Here is a 16745-nt window from a genome sequence, read left to right on the forward strand (position 1 = left end):
ATAAACAAAAATAATAACAATGTAGGATGGGGTTTATAATATCTGTAAATTAAAATATAGGACAACAATAGCCTGAGAACAGAGAAATAGAAATAGGGTTCTTATACTACACAAGAACTGGTATACTATCACTTGAAAGCAGAGTGTGAAGAACTAAATATGTGTACTATAGACCCTAAAACAATTACTAAAAAAGAAGACAAAGATTTATATCTAATAATCCAAGAACAGAGATAAAGGGAACCATAAAAACAATCTAAAAGAAGACAAAAAGGAGGGAGAGGGTAATAAAATAACAGTTGGTATTTAAACCTAGTCATATTGATGATACCATTAAATATCAGTAGTCTAAACATACCTATTAAACAGCATAGATCAGCAGATAAGATAAATAATCAAGACCTAACTGTATGCTACCTACATGAAACCTCTTTTGTCTATTTTTAAAAATTATTAGAAGTAAAAGAATGGAGAAAGATATACCCTGCTAACTCTATTCAGAATAGAGCTGGAATGGCTATATTGATGTTAAACATTTGATTAAGTTCTATCATGAAATTGCAGCAATTCAGTCCCATCTTCAGGCTCTACTTCTAATTCTACTTCTCTTGCTGTTTCCACCACATCTGCAGTTACTTCCTCCATGAGGTCTTGAACCCCTCAAAGTCATCCATGAGGGCTGGAATCAACTTCTTCCAAACTCCTGTTAATGTTGATGCTTTGACCTCTTCCCATGAATCACAAATGTTATGAATGGCATCTAGAATGGTGAACCCTTTCCAGAAGGTTTTCGATTTACTTTGCCCAGATCCATCAGAGGAACTATCATCTATGGCAACTACAGCCTTCCAAAATGTATTTCTTTTTTTTTTTTTTTTCTTTTTTTTTGCAGTGCACGGGCCTCTCACTGTTGTGGCCTCTCCCATTGCAGAGCACAGGCTCCGGATGCGCAGGCTCAGCGGCCATGGCTCACGGGCCCAGCCGCTCCGCGGCATGTGGGATCCTCCCGGACCGGGGCATGAACCCGTGTCCCCTGCATCGGCAGGGGGACTCTCAACCACTGCGCCACCAGGGAAGCCCGACATGTGACTCTTATTTCTCTTGAACACTTAGAGGCCATTGTAGGGTTATTAAATGGCCTAATTTCAATACTGTTGTATCTCAGGGAACAGGGAGGCCCAAAGAGAGGGAGAGATGGGACGACAGCCTGTCAGTGGAGCAGTCAGAACACACACAACATTGATCCATTTAGTTGGCCGTCTTATATGGGTGCAGCTCAGGGTGTCCCAAAACAATGGCAATAGTTATGTCAAAGATCACTGATCACTGGAATTATCACTCAGCCATAAAAAAAGAATGAAATCAGCCATTTGCAGCAACATGGATGGACCTAGAGCTTATCATACTAAGTGAAGTAAGTCAGAGAAAGACAAATATCATATGATATTGCTTATATGTGGAATCCAAAAAAATAAGATACAAATGAATTTATTTACAAAACAGAAACAGACTCCTCACGGACATACAAAACAAACTTATGGTTACCAAAGGGGAAAGGTTGGGGGAGGGATAAATTAGGAGTTTGGGCTTAGCAGATACACACTGCTATATACAAAATAGGTAACCAACAAGGACCTACTGTATAGCACAGGGAACTATACTCAATATTTTGTAATATATATATATATATATATCTGAATCACTTTGCTGTACCCCTGAAACTGACATGATATTGTAAATCAACTATACTTCATTAAAAAAAAAAGATCACAGATCACCACAACAAATATAAAAATAATGAAAAAGTTGGAAATATTGTGAGAATTACCAAAATGTGACCCAGAGACGTGAAGTGAGCAAATGCTGTTGGAAAGATGGTGCCAATAGACTTGCTTGACACAGGGTTGTCCCAAACCTTCAATCTGTAAAAAAACACAGTATCTGCAAAATGCAATAAAGCAAAACACCATAAAACAAGGTGGGCCCGTACTCAAGGAACTTGGATGTGACCTAGGTGTCAGCCCCCAGCCCACCAGGAGGCCTGAAGAGCATACACACAGGCCAAAGCCATCCCTGTGGTCAGCCCTGCCCCTCAGCCTTTTGTGGGGATCTCCCGGCAGGGAGCCCCAAAGCCCACCCCGAGATGCCGAAGGCGCAGAACGGACGGGAGTGCCCCCTCCAGCAGCACCTGAGGGCTTCTTACCCAAGCCTGACATGTATTTATTACGTTGTGTTTTATGAGCATTGCACACAGGAATTCTTATTTTCTAGGTGTTTTCCTGGCTCGCTTGAGGGTAATTTGAGAGAGGGACTTCACTATCTAGTCACTCAGCTAACTTAGCCAGAATCCATTTCCATTAACCATCTTCAGCAGAGTTACAGTCATATGATATTTTTCTTTCTCCTAGGAGGAAACAGCACTTAATAAATCATGGCAAAATAACCGGGTCACTTTTTTTTTTTTTTTGGCTGCGTTGGGTCTTCATTGCTGCACATGGCCTTTCTCTAGTTGCGGCTAGCAGGGGCTGGTGGCTTCTCTTGTTGCGGAGCACGGGCTCTAGGCGTGCGGGCTTCATTAGTTGTGGCACGCGGGCTCAGTAGTTGTGGCACACAGGCTTAGTTGCTCGGCAGTATGTGGGATCTTCCTGGACAAGGGCTCAAACCCGTGTCCCCTGCATTGGCAGGCAGATTCTTTACCACTGTGCCACCAGGGAAGTCCCAACCAGGTAACTTTTAAAGAACTAGAAGCAGAGGCTATTTCATAAACAAATGATAATGAAGAAATTTATTTGCAATTGTAAAACATCTTAACAAACAGCTAAGTAAGAAAGATTAGTGATAGATTAGTAATAACTACCCTGGTAACAGAAGCATCTTTAAGACTCAATCTCCTACCACTCTGGCTTTTGCTTCATCTTAATCCAGCAGTTCTGGCTGTCTGACTTCCTGTTCTTCAAAACTAATGTTTCCTGGAAAGAAAAAGGAAATGTGAGTGTATTACCTTTTTTCTATTTAAAAATGCATGATTTGCTAGCAAATCTTTTGCAATAGGTATTATAAATATTAAACATTTCTATTTATCAGGCAAAATCATGGAATGTTAAGTTTTATCTTACACAGACTTTTATAGTTTTTCTTTTGGTACCAGTAATAAACTAAGCAAAAGGTTTATTCAGAGTAAATGCTAAGACAAAGAATATCCATGTAAGTGAGAGTAAAGGTCCAGCATTATCTTTTGCCTGTGCACACTCAACAGTGAATAAAATTGCTGGACTATAATTTATAAGTAACACTGTTGAAACTCTGATCTCTATGGAAGCTGTACTCCACGCTTCCACCCTCCTCCCACACCCCCGTAAGAGCATTTGTGTTTATTAATGCTGAAAAATTAAATGGTAAGAGGGTTTAAATTTTGAAGGTGTTTGCTCTATATTATTATAAAGCATTATAAAGGTGAAAAACATGTAGTAAAATGAAGCCATGGGATCAGTCAACTGGGACCTGAGGCCCAAGGTGTGCCGTATTGGTGAAATGCAGATTAGCAAGGACCGAGTTAGAGAGAACATGCATCACACGGCTCTCCCTACCAGGACACCTAAGAAGGAGCGGCATTCCCAGGGCAGGTCCTCTGAGACATCCCATCCCTCAGGCCTGGCCCAAGGACGGCCTCTGTCAAAGGCAGAGAAAACCCTGCGCCCACCCTGGTGTGCCTGGTGCCTCCTTCCCTCCCGCCCTCTGGGCCCCCAGAGCTCAGGCTCACCCTGGTCCAAGCTGTTGTAGCGGAATTCATCTCCATCCTCCCTGCTGGCCTCTCCCTCCTCCTCTCCGGGCTGCGTTGAATTTAACTCCCCCTCTGACACGTCGGTCAGAGGCTGGACCTCCTCCACTGGCTCTCCCCCGCCTGAGATGGAACAAAGAGAAACAGTATCAGCAGGCGCCTTGCCGAACGCACCCTGCTGGCAGCAGTGCCCCGCTTCTCCATCGGGGACCACCCCCCAACTCAGAGTCACAGCTCCACCCAGGCCTGGCCTCTGCCCTCATCCCCATCCCATCACAGTGATAGGTTCAGGGATGGGCATCACTGGTCTGAAATGCTAATTCCCAAGGGCTTTTTATTTTAAGTGTACAGTATATAGCCCAAGGGTTTTGATGAGCATATGGAGAAAGAAGCTCTCTGTTCCCTAGGGTTCTTGAGCGGATTGGGTGGCAATCTGATAAAGTCACTGAGCTTTGGTCACCAAAGGGGAGCGGGTGCTGGCGAGCAGAGCCTGTGCACAGGAGAGTGGAGATCCGACTGCGGAGGCCTGATCCAGCCACACCTGAGGCTCTCTCACCCCCGCCGCTCCAGTTGTATGAACCAATGAGTTAGTATCAGTATTTTTCCACTTAGGCCAATTGGAATTGGTCTTCAATCACTTGCAACAGAAGGGCTCCTGCCCAGTGTACCCTTCGACAGTCCAGAGCCCCCTGAGGACTTCTTAGGAAGCCCCCTGTGAGGGTCACAGAGAAATGCTGTCCAGATCCCCTTTAGGAAGGACCTGTCACCGCAGCTGCTGTCGGAGCCTTGCCCAGGCCACACCCACGGCCAATCACTGACCGAGGGGAGGGACTCAGAGCCTGCTTCCCGGGGAGCCCCACTCCATCTGCCCCCCAGGGCCTCCATACCCTCAGCTCCTGGGGCCTCCCCCTGGCCTGGTCCATCCGCAGCAGGCTGCTCCTGGGGGAGGGTCGGGGTCCACAAGGCCAATTCTGTGATTTTGGTCACTTTCCATTTTGGAACGACAGTTTCCAGTGTCTCCTCCTCCTCTTCCTCTTCTCCTCTTTCCTAAGTTAAAAAATGTAACTTGACCAACATGCATGGGATATTTAAAGTGAGGGGAGACGGGACAGGTTTTGAATTGCATTTGGGCATTTTTATAACAGGATTCAGTGATCAGAGTAATTGCCAACTCTCCATAGTATAATCCAAGGGCTGAAAATGAATCTTGAGAGAATGAGGATGAGACACGAAGGTGAGGGCAACACAGTTCCTGTGCTCATTCCACTGATGGCACAGAAGGCTCTCAGACGTAACACTTCCTGGTTAAGAAATGACCAGGACTGGGCTTCCCTGGTGGCACAGTGGTTGAGAGTCCGCCTGCCGATGCAGGGGACGCGGGTTCGTGCCCCGGTCCGGGAGGATCCCACATGCCGCGGAGCGGCTGGGCCCGTGAGCCATGGCCACTGAGCCTGTGCGTCCGGAGCCTGTGCTCCACAACGGGAGAGGCCACAACAGTGAGAGGCCCGCATACCGCAAAAAAAAAAAAAAAAAAAAAAGAAAGAAAAAGAAATGACCAGGACTAAGTGCCCTTTGCAACTGCTCAGCCACATTTCAGCTCTAAGTTTCTTTAAACGTAACAAAACAAACTTTGAAACTGAGCAGGACCTTGTGAAGCTCCTGGACACAAAAGCCTTTCTGTGTCCCCCATTTTTTGTTTTAGGGAATAGGCCCCTAAAACAAGACCTTCCCTAAGTTCCAAAGGGCAGGTTCAAGCAGTTACTAATCAGGAAAGGGAGGGGATGCAGAGATAAGGGGAGAGGAACCAAGAAACAGTGGTGCAGCCTTGGGGCAGGGTCCTCCTTCTGCCTCAAGGGATACACAAAACAATGTCTTTGAGCTCTTCTGCAGAACTGAAACCCCCAAGAAATGGAAGATGTTAACTACTTGATGAAATATTGCTCATTCCAGAGAGAAGGTCACAGTTTGATAACCTTGAGAAGCTCATCAGGAGACCGCCTGAGGCCAGATTTAAGGAGTGCAGGCCCTGCACACACCCTGATCCTTATCAGCAACCCTTCCCTTGAACCATTGCTATAAAACTCCTCACCAAATTCCACCAGGTTGGGACACACAGTTTTGAGGGCATTAGCCAACTGTGTCCCCCTTTGCCTGGCAAAGCAGTAAAGCTGTTCTTTTCTGCTTCACCCAAAACTCTGTCTCTGAGATTCGATTCAGCACAGGTGTACAGAGGCCAAGTTTCAGTATCAACATCATTGTAAGAAAAGGCCTAAAAACACCCAAAGACATCCATGTAATGACATGGAAGGGCATAAACCCTGAAGCTCTAGTCTCAAGGATTATGGAGAGAAAAATAAAATGCAATGAAAGTAGACAAAGTTCATCAGTTCCAAATGTGGAATAATTTATAATAATGAATAATTCTGACAAAGGTTAACAGCCAACACGTGCCAATCTTACCAAGCATACTGGTCTACTTCTCAGTTTTGTAACTATCACAAAACTCCAAAGATTGAACATCAATCTATAAATATGGAAAACTTCACCGTCGCAAAGATGATAATACCTGTGACAAAGAGTGACAGACCCCTGCCTATTAGTTCCATTGAGTCACTCAGAAATACACTGCTCTCCTCCGTATCCAAATGTCTGAGTTTCTCCAGGACAGTGGTGCTCAAACTTGAACTGCACCAGAAGCCCGTGGAGGGGTTGTTGAAGTCCAGATCGCTGGCCCCAGCCTGAGTTTCTGATTCAGGAAGAATGGGGTGGGGCCCAAAACTCTTCATTTCAAACAGATTCCCAGGTAGGGCCAAAGCTGCACGCGGCCAGGACTGCGCTTTGAGAACCACCCCCAGGGGTGTCTGCTCTCTCATTGGCTCCTATGTGTTCACGTGATCTCCCCCACCCTGCCCCCGTTCAGGCACTCACTCCTCCAGCTGCTGGGGGTGTTGACAGCTGGTTGCTCATAACAGAGCTCCTCCCAGGAACTGCCCTCCATCAAAGGAGGCCACATAGTCCAGGTTTCATGCCCCTGTCCACGGGCAGCCCACAGCCGGTGACTGGTCCACATGCAGGTCAGAGCTCCCATGGGGTCCCTTCAGAACCCAGCTTCCCCTTCTGCCCAACCCCTTTTCCTATACTCCCGTAGGGCAATTGGTCCCGACACAGATCTGTAGGATCAGTATCACCGAGCAGCTCGTTGGCCTATGAACGTAGGAGTGATATAGACTCTGTAACCTACCACGTCTGTTAAGCGATATTCCCCGTGCTGTTCACAGCCAATATCAAACACGTACTTTCCAGGGCCAACGGGCTACGAGCAAAGAGAAACCAAGAAATACTTCACTCTTGAGCGCCAACACCCAGTAGAAAGTACAAAATGCTTTATAAATGTGACTTTCATAAAACCTACCCCAAATCATGGAACTGGGGAAAATTCAGTATGGATTAAAGATGCTTTTGTGAACTAATGGCTAATGGAATGCAAAGTATAGGTCCCCTTTTGTTTGTTTTAAAAAAAACTTGAACTACATTTTATCTCTTTATAAAAGTAATGTATTTATGACAAAAATTTCACTTAGTTCACCCTCACAGTCAAACTAGCTAAAAATAGTACTACTGATATTTTAAAAATTTTTATCTATAATTGATTTACAATATTGTGTTAGAACTACTAATATTTTGATGTAGTCTCTGTAACCTTATTTCTAATACAGAGATTTTTTTAAAATAAAAATCTGACCGTAACTACACGTGCTGACTCTTATTCTATTTTTACTTAGAAATAGGGCATGAATGACCTCCCATATCACAGATATTCTTCCATAACATCAGTTGTCAACCTGGTATGTTATTTCATCAAAGAATTATAATCTGTTTTACTCACTTACTATTGTTGATATTTGGTATGCTGATACTTTAACAAAAAGCGCTATGGTAAACATACCCTGAGTTAAATCTTTAGGTCCACCCTTGACATTTTCCTCGGGGTAAATTTTCAGAAGTTGAATTTCTGGACAAAAGTATGTGTTTTATATATATATATATACACCAGAGTAAGGCTCTAATAATTTTCTTTCCCACAGCAGCACTTAAGAGCCTCTCGTCCGAAAACCCTTATTTTTTCTGGGCTTAACATTTGTACTTTTACATTTTTTATATATATGTAAAAAACAGGACCTCATCATTTTAAGTCACACCTTTTAAGTTATTAGTAAGGCTGAATTTTTTTCAACATTTTTGAAATTTAAATCACGTTGATTAAGTGCTTTACAAATTAAATGTTACAAATATCCCAACCCCATTTGTCAGATATCTTTTAAATTTTCTTTATGGTGTTCTCTAATCTATATTGGATTATTTTTATCAAGTGAAATTTCTTGGTTTTTCCTTTCTATTTCTGTATAGAAATTCCTCTTCCTCATTCCAAAGGTCATAAATACTTATTCTTCTATGTGTGACTTTCTTGTTTGCATTTAAATCTTTATTTCTCTAGTAAGTATCTTTATCTACATGCTGGAGGACAAACTTTGGTTTTATTTTTTCTCCCAAATGGTCATCAAGCTGTCCCAGCACCATTTCTTGATGTCTCCCCACCATTCCTTTTAACTGGAAAGGACATCCTTTCAAGTGCTAAATTATTTTATATACTTCGATCTGTCTGTGGACTCTCTAACCTGCTTCACTGATCTATATTTCTCTGTCCTAGTATCACACTGTGTTCATTATTGAAGCTTTATAGTGTGTTTTCATAACTTGTCAGCAAGGATGTGAACAGGTAATTGTCTGAAGGAAGAAAGACAAACCAGCAATAAAAGTGTGTAAAGGTGCTGGGCCTCACCAGGAATCAGGGAATTGCACATTAAAACTATGAGATAACATTTTTTTCCCATCAGATTTGAAAAGAAAATGTTAAAGACTAATACTATCCAATGTTGATGGAGGAAGTGATGAAGAGACTCCCATATCCTGCTGACCAGAGTATAAACTGGCTTAGCTTTTCAGGACAACTAGAATATCCATCATCATTTAAAATATCAATACCTGTAGATTTCGCAATTCCAGTAACTAACCTACATAAAAACTTCTGAATGCACAAAAAGATAGCTTTTTCTTGGGGTATATTTTTGTGTCCTGATATAGCATGGTTCTATTTATGTAATTAAAATCCCCATGCTGTAATTCTGTATAAGCTGTACGTATAAGTCTGTGCCTTTGCGATGCTTAAGGAGGGCAGGGAGGATCCAGAGCCTGGGTGTTTCACAGTTGGAAGCTCTGGCACAACTTTAAAGTCTTTTTCTAACTAGCAGAACAAAGCCCCACTTCTGCTCTTATTCCTCAGATGAGTGTAGGTCCGCAACATTCATTGGTTCCTCCCAATTAACTTGTATCAAAGTCTCTTTCTCCTCCCACCTCCGTGTGCCAAAAAGTATCTCATAGGGATTGGGAGTGACCTATTCCATGTACAGATCTGAGGAGAACGTGCCTTCACTTACAAAGACTAAAAATAGAGTCTGCAATTAGGGCGTGAATTATGTGGAAATGAAAACTGAGTTTTAAGGGTCTGAGGCTACTTTATTAAATCAGTTAGATGTTCCTCTGTCAAACTCTTAACACCTTTCATTTGCTCAGTAAACTCTTTCTTCGGGGAAAGTTTCTGCTCAACCCCTGATCAAGGCTACATGGCAAATGCAGGGTCGTAGGTAGGTTCCAAATTATTCAGGGTTTCTCTGCATCCCATCAGGGCTCGGGCAACAAGGCCACGCAAGGCCACAGAGTCCTCCAAACAGAAATGACCCATCGCGGGTACTGCGAACCGGAAGCCTTCAGACCCAAGGCCTCCAGTCCCACCACCACCTGGAGCAGGTGGGTGGGTGTGAGGCTCCAGGGAGGACCTGGTGGGTCTTCCTCCCTGCGGCTCCGGCTGCGGGCCTCCCAGGGGAAAGAAAGTCAAAACACCCACAGGCTCAACTGCAGGAAATGCTCAGTTGTTCCAGACAAATATGTATTTCACATCCGATTTACTCATGAGGCCAAGGTCAAGATGCCCCCAGTGCTATAATGATTCCCGTTGCTGGGAGAGAGCATGGATGTTACTGAGATGCAGAGAAACAGGCTGAGCTTCCCCCGCCCCCGCCCTGCCCTCTGTGGGTATCAGTGAGGCTCGGAGCTCAGCACGGCTGCCCCGTTTCCCTATCTGGAGGGGGTGGGAGGGTTTGCCTGGGTTTGTCCTATTTTCTGCTCACACATTCACACGGGCTCGGGGAGGAGGGTGTTGCTTATTTCATTGGCAAACATTGCTGCCCGTTGACTTACATTTTTGTTCAGGAACTTGCCCTGGTACCTGTGGTTCAGGTGAATGAGCTCGGCCGTGCCCTTCTGCCGGCCGTTCACCCAGGAACCCACGTACTTGCTGCCCGTCTCCGCGTAGAAGTAGGTGCCTTGCCCGTGCCTGGTGAAGATGAGGAGCGCGATGCACTTGGTTCCGTTGCAGTGAAAACCCTTCCAGGTTTATGAGACACACATTTAAATCAAGGGGGGGCCTAGGCTGAGGCGGGCTCACAAGAGGCTTCTATAACTGGGCCCAATCGAAGCACACCTCCTGCTCGTGGCCCAAGCTGAGAGCAGGCATCCCTGCTGGACAGCGGCGGCCTCCTGCCTATCAGCTGGCTGGCTCGGGGGAAAGGCAGGGCTCCTGGGAGCTGCAACTCAGCCCCCAGAAGGTTCTCCTGGGCCCTCCGTGGCCTGGGGCCCTTGGGTGGGTTCCCGGAACCTGCGCCTGCGCAGCAGTACATTGCTCCCATGCTGGCCTTAAAGCCATGAACCGTGGGCAGAGCTGGCCAGCGGGCTCTCCGGCCATGATTCTGTTGCTTAGTCACCGTCATGTGCTCATGACGTGAACTGATCTGTGGGCCCCGGGAGAGAACCGAACCTTTGGTGAGCAAACCACTCCCCGGTGTAGCTGTCATCGTTGAGGTAGTAGTACACGCCGTGGCCATGCCTCAGGTCGTCCGCCCACTCCCCTGGAAGGGCCACACAAAAGCAGGGGTCAGGAGGAAACAGCTCCGCCCTTCACCGCCGCCCCTGCCCACTCTGAGCCCCCTCCATCCCTGCCTCTCGGCCGGACCGATGGACACATGGAGCGGGGAGCCGGAGGAGGGAGGCTGAGCCGGGCCTCCAGGGGGACGGGCTGGCAGGTGTATGTACTGGGCCACTGTCGCCTGCAAGTGCTAACAGCGGCTTTCCCACTTGGCCGGCGGCACAGCAAGGCTTCAAGCCAGGGTTTGCTGCCCTATGGACAGTGGCCCCAGCTCCACACTCCTGCTGCCTTGCGTGCGTTCAGTGATCCAGCAACAACTTGGAGCCTCCGTGGTCTATTCTCAGCCACTTGCCAGCATTTCAATCTGTTTCCCACCTCGCACCTGCTCCAGCGCCTGGGGCCGCCCCACCTGCACACCCATGCTGAGCATCCTCACCAAGCGGCCAGAAGCCTGTCTGCGCCCCTCTTGGCCAAAGCAGTGGCGAAGAAGTCTCATGTTAACTTGGGCTTTGGGCTGGAAGACTGTTGACTTACTGAGCTAAAATGAGTATTTAGCCTCTGACCTCAGAGAAGAAATCCCTGGGCAGTGACTGCGCCCTGCACCCATTGAGGAGACACGACAACGTACAACTGCCTCCAGAGAAGTTTTATATGTTAGCTAACGTTCACAGTAAAAACTCCTTCAATCCCCTATTCTGAGTGCGTATATATGTATCTCCACATATGCATATATCTTCTCATACATAACATATATAATATACATAAATATATATGTTGTTCAAATTAGATTAACATCTACGCTGAAATCAAAATGACAATAATGAAATTAGGTTCATCAGAATCTGGAAAGAATTAAATCCTAAATTAGATTGTGTCAAGTTGATTTAAAAAGCAGATGGGCCCTACGTCCGGAGCCAGACTTCCAAGATTTATGAAACAAAGCCCAAGAGAAATTCCACCTCTAGTAGGAACAGCAGTAACACTGTCCACCCAGGTGTCGGATCCCAGCAGAAGACCTGCTTGAGGGTGGCTGTGTTCCGGTTTTATGTGGCCACCAGACAGGCAGCTCCAGCCCACACCCGCAGAGGGTGGGATCCGTGCTAAGAGGCGTCGCTATCACACAAGCTACACTGTCGCCCACCGACATTTACTGAACACATACAATCCGTCAGGTCTGGTTCTGAGCATCTCACGTGTGTTCACTCATCTGATCCTCACACTGCAGGGGAGAAGGCTGAGGCAGGGAGGGGTGGGGTCCCCTGAACCAGGTCACACCTACTGTCACACCAGTTCCAGGGTTGGACTCACAGATCTTTTTGGAAATCTGATGAAAACTAGGTAACTTCTTCCCAGAAAAGCAGCCCAGAACATAACCTTTGCACACCGTTTGCGAGGCTCACAACCCACCCCCGCTCGTCTCTCTCCCTGGGTTAGGAATGGCCTTCACCGGTCTTTGGGGTGAGACGTCACACCGTCGTCACACCAGGTGACAATGGTGGGTGGGGCGGCATTGCAGTTCTTGGAAATAAGGGGACAAGAATCTTCCTGAGCCATATAACACTGGCACGTAACGCACGGCGGCAGAGGTAAGAACGCCAGTTTAACGAGGCAGAACGCCTCCCAGATCAGAAGCCTTCAGTGAAGGAACCACCATCTAAACCAACAGTGTGTTCATCAGAAGAGGGGCTGGTCAGAAGTATGAAGAGAGAGGGCTTCCCTGGTGGCGCAGTGGTTGAGAGTCCGCCTGCCGATGCAGGGGACACGGGTTCGTGCCCCGGTCCGGAAGGATCCCACATGCCGTGGAGCGGCTGGGCCCGTGAGCCATGGCCGCTGAGCCTGCGCGTCCGGAGCCTGTGCTCCGCAACGGGAGAGGCCACAGCAGTGAGAGGCCCGCGTACCGCAAAAAAAAAAAAAAATTAATAATAATAATAATAATAAAGAAATTGAAGAGAGCAAGAACAGCTCCAAGGAGAAGACCCACTGAGCACCAGTTGACCTGGGTCCAACCCACTCCCCGAGGTCCGTGCTCGCCCAGCAGCCTCTCTCAGCACATGGGCCCCCAGGAGGGAATGTGCAGGTCACAGGGACAGTCACATGTCCCCCTGTGGATCAGTTCACTAATTACAAGGCTCTCTGGTTTGTGCATCAACCCTGTGAACACAGGAACATAGCTCGTATTTGTTGAATGACTGGGGAACTTGAAGCTTTCACGTGTGTCTCAGCATCCACAGAGACGTTCCAGCCCCAAGTCCTCCACAACATGGAAGTCTGCTCTGTGGTGCTATTTTACCTTCATATCTTGATCCGTCTGGATAGATAAAAGTGCCTTGACCGTGTTTTTTATTTTTAACGTATTCTCCAATGTACCGCGCACCACTTTTAAATTTGTAGGTCCCCTGAAACACATTGATTATATAATTCATATCAATCCTGAATTTAAGAATTGCTAACAGAGTATTAAATTGAGTAAACCATCCACTCAAGTCACCGATTCTAACCTGGCCGTGTCTTTTGCCATGTTCGTATTTCCCTTCATACGTGTCCCCGTTGGGCAGCCTCGCTTTCCCGTGTCCATGCCGCTCCCCTGCCTCGTTCCGCTCCCCTTCGTATTCCTGGACCGAAGGAAACGAGACGATCACAGTTACCATTTATTAAGCACTAACCAGGGACCTCCGTCGTGGTCCAGTGGGTAAGACTCTGCGCTCGCAAAGCAGGGGACCCGGGTTTGAACCCTGGTTGGGGGACTAGATCCCGCACGCTGCAAGGAAGATCCCACGTGCCAAAACGAAGACCCAGCGCAGCCAAAATAAAATTTTTAAAAAATGAGCAAAATAAATAAAAGCACTAACTTTATGTTAGGCATTTTATAAATAGTATTCCATTGCATCCTCCCAATGCTTGGCCTTGTCTTACAGGTGAGGTAGGTACCAGACCTGGGTGACATGGAGCATCCGTCCAAGGTCACACAGCTGGTACCTGTCCATGGTGGGACTTTCACTCCCTCCTTCCAATGTATTATGATAATCCTTTACACTGTAAACAAAACTGACCATTTTGAGGAAAATGCGAGGTGCTCCAAGTTGTGTTCTTTATAGGAACACGTTTGAAGTAGCCTTTGCGGGTGGAACATGTCTTAAACCCACCTTCCTCCAATAATACAGAACTTAAAATGCAAATCATCCCTGGGGTGTCTGTGGCCTGAAGACACCTTTGACCTTCAAGGAAGCTCTGATGGTGGGAGAGGGGTAGGGGGAGCTGCGGAATAAACTGGGCTCAGTTGTCAACTTGAGTCTCCCAACTCAATTTAGTTTATCTTATCTTTAAACTCCTTATCAAGAGACTTAAGGTTCAAACACTCATAGCTAAGATCGATAATTAATCTATCTTAAAAGTAAATCAATAAAAAACATAATACAAGCTCATCGCTTCCCTATTTTCTTGATCCTTCATGAAATATACGTTTCTCAAGCACCTAATACATGAGTGTAGAGTGCAAATAATGAATAATGAAATGGCGAGGGCATACAGCAATGATTTGACATGGCATTGGATCTGGATGGACATTACACACAAGCTCAGACACATTAAGTCAAGGGCTTCAGAAACAAACATTTTTTGCAGTTCTTGTGCTTTTCTAGCACTGTTTGGCTCAGAAATTCATGCTCAGATTATAAGGCAGAACTTTATAACCGTACAAACTTGTTTCAGGGTTAGTCTAAGTCAAAGTGTACAAAAGGCTCCTCCTCCCGCCCCAAAGACCTCTCAATACACCCAGTACTGAGACGCTGGGGTGCCCGAATAGGAAGAGAACCCTTGAAAATGACCCCAACTGTGAATCGAACCTGAAAATTATGGGCACTAAAAAGTTACAGATCAGTAGGGCCATTTGAGGGGACGAACTAGAAAGCTTACTGGGAAGGTGATGTAGCTTGGGTTCCCCAGAAGCAGACCTTGGATGGAGAGAGATTTTTTTTTAAGTGCTCCCAGGAGAAACCAGCAAAGGGGGTGTGAAAACAGACGTGAAAGAGGCGGCTGCCAAGCACGGGTGATGCCGGGTGATGTCCCAGACTCAGCCTCATCGCACAGGGGGTTCTGGAGTGTAGATCACTGCAGTTTGCCCTGCCTTTTAGCACTAGCTGCTGGCTGTCCCGGGATGCGTACATCCCAGGCACTTCCACCGCCCCCTACTGGCCAGGTGGCTCCAGTGCACAGAGGTGCTTGTCTTGAGCAGCAAATCAGGCAGAAGCTGGAAGATGGGTGTGCAGAGCTAGTAAAAAGGTCTGAGCAAGCACATCTATCTCAGCAGGGGTGCTAGATTTTTCAGGTAATTCTGAAACTATTTCAACTCTGTACCCTGCCCACACACAGCGGATGAGGTTCCCAACCTGCCAGGCAGGCAGTAGCCACCCTCTGGCTTCGGGCAGTACAAATATGCCCACATGGAGCCCAGCTCACATCACTGAATGTGCATCCCTTACCTCCTCTCTGCGGTCTAAACCAGGAAATATTTCCAACGACCCGGGTCATTTCCAACAAGAGTGAAGAAAGCACATGTGATTACAGGCCTGTATGGTAATACTTCAAGAAGACTTCACTGAGCGTGGGACCTCCTTCATCTTCCTTTAATCCTGAGGAGCCAGGCTCCATTACAGAAATAGTTTCAGAATAATATACAAAAATACATTCAAGAATAGTATGGTAGGGCTTCCCTGGTGGCGCAGTGGTTGAGAGTCCGCCTGCCGATGCAGGGGACACGGGTTCGTGCCCCAGTCCGGGAAGATCCCACATGCCGCGGAGCGGCTGGGCCCCTGAGCCATGGCCGCTGAGCCTGCGCGTCCGGAGCCTGTGCTCCGCGACGGGAGAAGCCACAACAGTGAGAGGCCCGCGTACCGCAAAAAAAAAAAAAAAAAGAATAGTATGGTAGCTTGGGATGACCCAACCATCCAAGGAAACTGCCTCGATGGAAGGTAACAGCAGGGTGGAGGACGCTTCCAAAGCCTTGGATTTGGAAATCTTTGCCTTTAACGGTAGGAGGAATCGGTGGAGGGGGAGCGAGAAGGGATTCGGCAGGCGGACGTCGTAACGTTTCACCTTTCACAGCCATCTTGCAGGACGCAGCGCCCGCTGTGGCCTGCGTGGTCCTTGTTCTTGGCTGGGTCTCCCAGTGGGACTGTGGCTGGCCTCCAGGCCACCCCACTCTCCGAAACCGGCTTCCAAGGGTCCGCGCACCCCTGGGACACCGCCCCCTTACCCGGAGATCTCACCCCAAGATCATTCTCTCCCTCCTCCTCCAACTCTTCCGAGCCCAGGTCCGACATGATCCCGCCCCAGTCTGGATCCCGGCTGCAGTCTGAGCCTTTCTAGTCGGTAGGTACCAGCTGCCTGCACCGCGTCCGCCGTCGCCATGGAGACGCGGCCAGGCCCGCCTCCCTCCCAACTGGGGCATAGAAGCCGGAAGGTGGGTGTAGGAATCACTGTTAACCGACGCATGCTGTCATAGCAACGGGATGCATCCACCAATCGCCGCTTGGGACGGGAGAGAGGCGGGGCCTGGGGCGGGAAGGCGTGGGGAGAAGCCAATGGCAGCCTTCGGGGGCTGTCATAGCAACGAAAAGGGGCGCCTCGGCCAATCGTCGCGCAAGAGGAGGGAGGGGGCGGGGCCTGAGGCTTACTGGGTACCCACCTGCTCGCTAAGCTGGACACCACGTGGCTGGCCCTCTTTAACCAGCTTCTGGGTGATGCTGCAACGAGGAGGGGTGCAGGAAGCGCGTCGGGCCAGTTCTCTTGAGGCCTTCACCCCTGCCTAGGGCTGGGCACTGCCCCTTCCGAGCCCCGGCCACTGGTTCCTCGGATCCCTCGGCAGGCCCTCTTCACCTTTCTGAGCTCTTCTGATCCTTCGGTGTTGGCGGTCCACAGAGATGTCTTCTT

General features: G+C 47.7%; 1 protein-coding gene across 2 annotated transcripts; it reads right to left on the minus strand.

Moving 5' to 3' along the window:
• Positions 1–2464: 2464 nt before the first annotated feature.
• Positions 2465–16135, minus strand: RSPH1 (radial spoke head component 1; the record flags this gene model as incomplete). Of its 2 annotated transcripts, XR_014294356.1 has the most annotated exons (10): positions 2465–2754; positions 2858–2969; positions 3761–3901; positions 4666–4825; positions 7020–7091; positions 10094–10229; positions 10710–10800; positions 13108–13213; positions 13316–13429; positions 16082–16135. XR_014294356.1 is itself a non-coding variant. In XM_082624695.1 (9 exons), the coding sequence occupies 9 exons, from the start codon at positions 16133–16135 to the stop codon at positions 2917–2919; spliced, it is 927 nt and encodes a 308-aa protein (XP_082480821.1). In that variant the 3' UTR covers positions 2798–2916. The 2 variants fall into 2 exon arrangements, 1 of the variants encoding a protein (XP_082480821.1); XM_082624695.1 differs by lacking the exon at positions 2465–2754 and having other exon boundaries at positions 2798–2969.
• Between the last annotated feature and the right edge of the window lie 610 nt (positions 16136–16745).

Source organism: Mesoplodon mirus, assembly GCF_964341445.2.
Source record: "Mesoplodon mirus genome assembly, chromosome: 6".
NCBI classification, from domain to species: domain Eukaryota; kingdom Metazoa; phylum Chordata; class Mammalia; order Artiodactyla; family Ziphiidae; genus Mesoplodon; species Mesoplodon mirus.